This window comes from Scardinius erythrophthalmus (assembly GCF_964197995.2).
Source record: "Scardinius erythrophthalmus genome assembly, chromosome: 10".
NCBI lineage: Eukaryota > Metazoa > Chordata > Actinopteri > Cypriniformes > Leuciscidae > Scardinius > Scardinius erythrophthalmus.
Window position 1 is genome coordinate 35,541,252 of NC_138230.1, and position 7,335 is coordinate 35,548,586.

The window sequence follows — 7,335 nt, forward strand, 5'->3', positions numbered from 1 at the left end:
AGGAACTATTCTTCCCCAAAGCATTACAGTTTTTCTGAATTGCCAAAACACTAAACCTCATTCTCTAAGTAACCCCATCCAGTAAGAGGAGGTGAACAAGCAGAAAGAGGATGAGGACGAGGAAGAGCAAGGTGTGGAGAATGATGTGGAGAAACTCCTCCGGCCGGACCAACATGAAGACATGATGCTGAAGCAGAATGAAATCTCTCTCACTGACCTTGATTTTGCAGTTGCACAGCTCTTCTGAGTGTACTTTACTGCAACTGCTTTTCATTTAGAGTTTTTTACTGTAACCTTTTTGGCTTTTGCAGTTGGGTCACTGTATTTTCACAGTATGCCAGTGGTGAATATACAGACATTCGATAGGCCTACTATTCAATATTCAGTACAATACTACACTTGCAGCCTACAATTTATTCACCGTACTACTGTAAGTTGTCATTACTATACTTTTTTTGTGTAATGAATGATCTGTAGTGTTTATGATTTTGATTTTGCCAGAAGAGTCAGAGGTTCTGTGAATGTGGTTGGAAAATTTGGTTTTGTGTTTAAGGTTTTGAGAAAGTGAGTGATGGTTTCAAGAAATGTGTTTTAGCAATTCAGAAAAAGTGTAAATCACATGTAAGTCCTATTTATGTATATCCACCTGTGAGAGAGAGGGGTGACTGGAACATTTCAAGCACGCCAACAAATCTGGACGATAAAAATGTATGAATCAATGCAGTTTACTGTGACTGTTTAATGTTTTTATCAGACTGCGAGATTTGTCCTAAAAGACGTTTCAATGTAGATGTCAGTAAAAATGGTAATTTTGTTACAAAAATATGTCATTATTTTGATTAGGAATGCACCCATTTTACATTTCCGGCTGATATCAATAAGTTCATAATTATTTGAATTTTATGGCCAATAATTAAAGTTGTATTATAATTATATTAATAATAAAATGTATCTAAAGAAATGTAAATAAAGAAAACAATCAGTTTAAATGTTAAAACTGAATTTAGTCATCATAACATTAAAATGTACAGTATGAAAAATGGATAGTTGATCAGTATTTTCCTATTATGGCCAATATTTAAATGATATTATATTAATTTTAAAATGTATCCAAATAAATATAACACACGAACCAATCAATTTAAATGCTAAAACTGAATTTAGGCATCACAACATTATAATGTAGCCTACATTTTGCAAAATAGATAGCTTTTAATTATTTACGTTATGGCCAATATTTATATTATAATTATATTAATTATAAAATGTATCTAAATAAATCTAAAATAAATAAAAAATAATAAATTTAGCCATGATAATATTATAATGTACAGTATGAAAGGTTTGTTAAAAATTACTTTTAACGTCTTTATTACATTCTTAGTGTTTTTAAAGATTCATTTTAATTAAGAGTTAGGTGAAGGCATAAGGTAATATAAATGTAAAAATAGAAGAAATGAGCATGCAAAACCAAAAATCTCTAATATGCTCTTATGGTACCATTTAATATATTGTGCATTCGTAGTATTGAATGTGTCTATGACAATATCAATCAGAACATGAGCACACAAATCCAGGGTTATTAGCTACATGTGTCATTTTATTACAGGAAAGTCACACAGGTTAGTGAGGGACAGGCACAGTACCACATCATCTCTTCCAGTACTATCTATTCCCCTAATCTTATCTGATTTGCCAGTGCAAATTCCCTATTACCACAAAAATGATCTGGTTTTCCAAAGTACATTTAACTAAGAGAGAGCTAGTGAGAGGGAGAGAGAGAGATGATTTGGGGCATGAAGGGTGAACATGCCTGTAAGCGCTCAATTCTGCTATTAACAAACCTAACAGTGACTTTGCTACAATTACATTAGTGCAGTTCTGAGAGATTGTCTATTTAGATTGTCTCCTTAAAGGTGTACCAGTGGTCCATCCCTGCAAACAACAAATTTATTACATTTTAAACAAAACACTGCAGGAACACTGACCAAAAAGACTTAAATCTTTATAAATATATAAAAAAAGAACATATACTCAGCCGAGGAATACAGTTCAGTTGCATAGGTTTTGTATAGGTGCAGATGGACAGTTGGAAAACCTCAACTTCATTGCATAGTATTTTCTAATATCATAGAAATGCTGAACAGTTTTCCCCCAAAAAAATCTAATTTGAAAGATCATTCTCTGAAAAATCCCGCCTTTTATTCTGGAGGAGAAGATACAACTATATCACATCATGTTATCAAATCGTTCCTTTACTATCTTTATATAATTAAATCTGTTTTAAATTAAACTCCATAAACAGCCATCTCTCTCTCTCTCTCTCTCTTTCTCTCTAGTAGCATACGTTTCTCCACTGAAAGAACTCTATTTGTTCAGAACTGATGTGCGAGAACCCCGATCATCTCTAGAACTCTAGAGCTCGACCTGAGACGGATTTCAAAAGACAGGGTCGTTCGGATAAGTACATCGGTTCTGTATTCGCTCTTTGCCTTTGTACAGAGAGGAATTCTGCGGTTGTGTCCATCTCTTTGAAATAGTCATTTGTTACAGAGAAAAGTCATTTCTAACTGACTGTCTGTCCACAACGTTCAGAAGGCTCCTATTTCCATGCTCCAGGGCCTATAGGGCTTCCCCAGGCTGCTGGAGGGAGTTGCGGGGCCCAGCGAACTCGGGGACAGCAGAGGAAATGCGCTCAGCGGGAAGGGAAACGCCGACAGGCTTGAAAGTGACGTCAGGAGGGGCGGAGAAAGCTTGGATGTAGTAGGTGGTGTGAGGCCAGGGGGCAGGGAGGTACCGGGTGGCACCCTCAGCGGTCCCGTCTGCCCTGCCTCGCTAATCCCCGTGCCGGTCAGCCTGCTGGGGGCGTGCGGCTCTGTGGAGGCAGCGGATGAAGATGAGGAGGAGGAGGGCGACGAAGAATTCGAGGATGGAGGGCTGCTGGTGCTGCGTGAGAGCGGCGCCCCCTGCTGTTGTTGCAGGAGGAGGTGGTGTGCCAGGTGGCCGGGAGGCGTCCCGAATGCGGAGCCCCACGCCAAGTGGCCCAAACCCGAATGAGCTTCTCTCTGGGAGGCGTAACTGTTCAGGTGTGAAACCAGGCGGATGCGGAGGGGGTCGGTGTTGTCCAGGCCCTCGATAATACTGAGGTAACGCGCCGTCTCTGCCAGACACTCGCGGAAACCCAGCCCGCGGTAATCCATGGCCAGCGCGTGAGCATCAAAGTAACCTGTGCGAGAGAGAAACCAGAGCTGGTGAGTGATCTGATCTCATAATGATTACAGCTTATGACAGGAAACACTGTGCTGTTAATAGATCACACTGGGAGGGGCTGAGAGTGAAACCGAAATGACACTAGATAAACAACAGAGATTAAACGTCTGGGTTAGTAATTATTTTCTTTGAGCAGATTCCCAAACATTGGATGATCTCATAATGAAGGATAACATACAACATTTTAAACCTGGCAAGATTTTTTTGGTAAGACTTTATGAAAACTTGCATTATTAATAAATCATTAGAAAATATCATAATGCATAAAAGAGCAATGGTTAATGTTAGAGACGCGGTCAAACATTTTGTTAAGCATATAAAAAGCATATGCTAATTTTATTTGTAATTTAAATACACTGTAAAAATAATATGATTAATAAGTTCTGACAACATATGGTTTTACACTGCTTTAGTCATTTTAATGTAATTTAAGTTGAAATGACTTAAACATCCAAGTTGATTGTACTTAAAAATTTAAGGCAGCAACTTAAAGTGTATTTTCTTTCAAAATAAATGCAGGTGCGAAAAAACCTTACCTTTTCCTCCAGCTGCATGAAGCATCTTTAAATGATCTACCGTCATCTGCAAAATTTCTGCCTTTTCTAGTTTAGCAGAGCCCTGAGAACAAGAACAGATGTGTTGATGAGTTAAGTGATACGACTGTATGGCTCAATGACAAATAAGAATGTCTGAGATGATAAAGAGGAAATTCTTTTTTTTTTTTTTATCGATTTTAAAACACATTTGCCAAGTTCTTGTTTTGGTTTCATTCTGGGAAAAATGATACCTTTTCACAAAAAGGCCCAAAACTGGGATATATATATAAAAAAAAAAATAATAACTTTGATACACAAATCTTAAGGATTTCAACGGGTCCTCTTAGTTTTATGGTTTTCTTGTGCCATGACAACAAAGTTGCATCCTGCATGTTGGTTATGCCACACTGAAGTTTATTTGAAATATTAATAATAATATTTTAAAAACAAAATGTTTTTTTTTTATGAAATATTAATACAGGACTAAATGCCAACATTTCAGGACTTTTGCATGAATTTAATCCCGTAAAGAGACTTATGTATAAAATCTAGACAGTTAGAGCACCTAGACATTTGATTGCAGTGGTCTGACTCTGAGATGTAAGTCAGGTGTTGATTGACACTCACCTGTTTCTCAAAGGCGCTGGGCACCAGTCTGCGCAGCTCAGACAGACTGTTATTAATCCGGTCCCTACGGCGCTTCTCAATGATCTGTCCAAACAGATTGTAAAATCATCATTATTAAAAGTCATTTTAGGACATTAAAGTCTCTTATTCAGCTTTGCAGATTCAGTTTTCAGGACTTTTCAAAGAAAAAACGCTCTTACCCCTCTGCGACGTTTTCTCGCTTGCACTTGAGAGGTTGTGGATGGAGACATTGATCCGAGTGGAGAAGTCACACCGCTTTAAAAACAAAATATGCATAAGAACAATACACACAATATGAACACAATACATTTGATTTTTATGATGAAATATGATCCTGACCAACATCTAAAGGAAACGATTTTCTAGGTAATATTCCACATAGGCTACTTTTGTTGACAGATATGTGATTTAGAAGTATTAATCTTAATTTTGTGTGCGATTCAAATTAAACGTGCGCACATTAAATCGTATGACCGTTTCTTCATTTGGTCGAAAGTTAAACGTTTCATTGCTCAAAAAAAGCAAGTCGACTCAAATAAATATACAGCTAACTTACGCATTTTCGTCAGCACTCTCCTTCTCCACTTCGATATTCTCATCGAGCTCACTATCCGAGGAGCTGAAATCGTGATTTCTCTTCATTTTTCGATAGTATTTCAGAGCGTATCCTCAGCGTGTGTCAGGTGAGACTGAAGTTCATCCGTATGAACCGACAAGCTTTCCCACGGTATAATTTCAACTCCGCAGCTCGCCAAGACAGGCGTGGCTAAGATCGTGGATAGCCAATCAGCGAACAAGTCTGGGGTTGAGTGGCACGTCGGTTGTCAACGTCCCAGTTAAGCCCCGCCCCTCTTTTTGAATATGCTTAACAAAGGGCCAATAGAATGTGCGTCCGTGAGAGCGGAGCTCCGCCCCCGGGTTCCGCCGGTGCTTGTGTTGTCTAGCCCAGCTGAAAGGAGTGGCTGGCCGGCTGTCAGCACGCGCAAGCCGTGGGAAAGTTTCTTAGCAGAACGCTGATAACCAATCAGGGGCGACGGCCGTCTCCGGCGCTGGAATGAATGGGGCAATTGGTTGGGGCGACGGGCGGTCTGCGAGTGAGCGTGTGAACCTGTAATCTAATACTAACTCATCCGAAGGAGTGCAGAGTGTGTACGAGGAAGCTACCAAGTCTAAATGTAGGCTACTCGATGAAGCTCAAACATGTACCTTCTTTAAACGGCATTCCCAAAGGTGCACTGCAATTAAAACAGCCCATGCACAACAAGTAGGCTACACAGCAATAACCCGAGGGTTTTCCACTTGCAATTAGCTTGTCAAGTGCATATTATATTATTCTAATAGTTTAATGTTATAATAATTAAATATACTGATATATTTTGCCTAGCATTTTGACAGCATTTTGTACTTAAAGCGTATTAGCATAAAATACAAATAAAGTAAATACAAATTTACAATATAAATGAATAGGAATTCAAATAGTTAATAGTTTTTTTATAAGTCTTTATATAATTCCATTAAGCCATATAGGCTACGTTTCTATTTCCATTATATAACTTGTACAACTTATATATAACTTATGTGTATAAATATATGTGTGTGTGTGTGTGTGTGTGTGTGTGTGTGTGTGTGTATATATACATATTTGCTACATATTATTAAAATAGAAATCATAATGTAAATATGCTATTCCAGTTTTTCCCAAAAATCATACTAACATGAAAAGCATCATATATTGACCCCTATTGACTGAGTTTGCAAGAGCATCAGAGGAGCTCCGAATCAATAGAACGAAGCAAGTTCAGGCTGATGTGTGCTTCTGGCTGATACGCTGCAGCTGGATCCTTATCAGCCCATGCACATCATGCTTAATTGTCATCGGTTCTGCATACATGAATGAGAGGAAGCTCTTTGGCTGATTTCATGTTGTTATTGCTACCAGCTTCGGCTCGACGGCATGGATGAACTTCCTCGGAGAGGGGTGGCAGCGGGGTGGATCACGGGCCGTCGTGTTTGTACGCGTATGTGTTTTTCTATGTGCATGGGGATGGGGGTGGCTCTTTTTGTCGCTGTAACTCAAGTTCACAGAGGTTTCCCACGCTGTTATTTTCTCCTGACGTTCGTCTTTGTTCTTGTGTCTCATCACATGTTGTGATTAGTGCTCCCTTTTGAAGGTGTGGGCCCACAACACAACAGTATTTCCCCCCACAAAGCATGCCAGAGCCTCTTCTCATTCCAAGCTTGAGGTTTTTGCTCCTCCGAGTGGGTCTCCGTGTCGCCATGTTTTCATTTCAGACTCTTTATGTCCATGCCAAGAAGCCTAGTCTACCCACAAGGAGGGCAGACGATGGTTTAAAATTGACACGCTGCTTTTTAGGAGTTATGTCTCAGCCTATTTGGAGGATCACAGCTCATTTATCAGCATCAATGTTTCTGTTGCACCACAAAACAAGCTTGTAGTCCTTGCTTTATGTTCTACAGTCGTTTGAGAAGAAGGCAACAGGTCTGTGATCGCATCGCTGCAGACTGTCTGGCCACCGCTGCCTCACGCTGTGCAGTGGCGTCGTGCGTCTTGCGCAGACAGATGTTCAGGTCCCTGAAACAATGTGTTAAACAATCCTGTCCTCCTCAGGAGGAGCAGCAGGGGGACATGTTATTGTTTATAAATAGCAATGCATTCAGTCCACGCAGAAGAGGAAGAGCGGCTTTGTTTCTCTCACTGAGAGAGGAAGTGGAGCTTAATTCTCTAAGATACATGTGACACCTTGCATTGTGCCATTTGTGCATGTTTGTGGGAGTGTGCCTGTGTGTGTGTGTACACACACAGAGACGGATTATATTCTCATCCGAGTGGCAAAGACGCTTTTGAAGTCATCCAACTTTG

General features: G+C 39.6%; 1 protein-coding gene across 1 annotated transcript; it reads right to left on the minus strand.

The window, feature by feature from the left end:
- Nucleotides 1-1,478: 1,478 nt before the first annotated feature.
- Nucleotides 1,479-5,160, minus strand: hey1 (hes-related family bHLH transcription factor with YRPW motif 1). The gene is made up of 5 exons (XM_081375960.1): nucleotides 5,011-5,160; nucleotides 4,634-4,709; nucleotides 4,434-4,517; nucleotides 3,807-3,888; nucleotides 1,479-3,226 (listed from the first exon to the last, which is right to left on the minus strand). Exons 1-5 carry the CDS (start codon nucleotides 5,094-5,096, stop codon nucleotides 2,592-2,594), a joined length of 963 nt encoding a protein of 320 aa, XP_081232086.1. The 5' UTR covers nucleotides 5,097-5,160; the 3' UTR covers nucleotides 1,479-2,591.
- Between the last annotated feature and the right edge of the window lie 2,175 nt (nucleotides 5,161-7,335).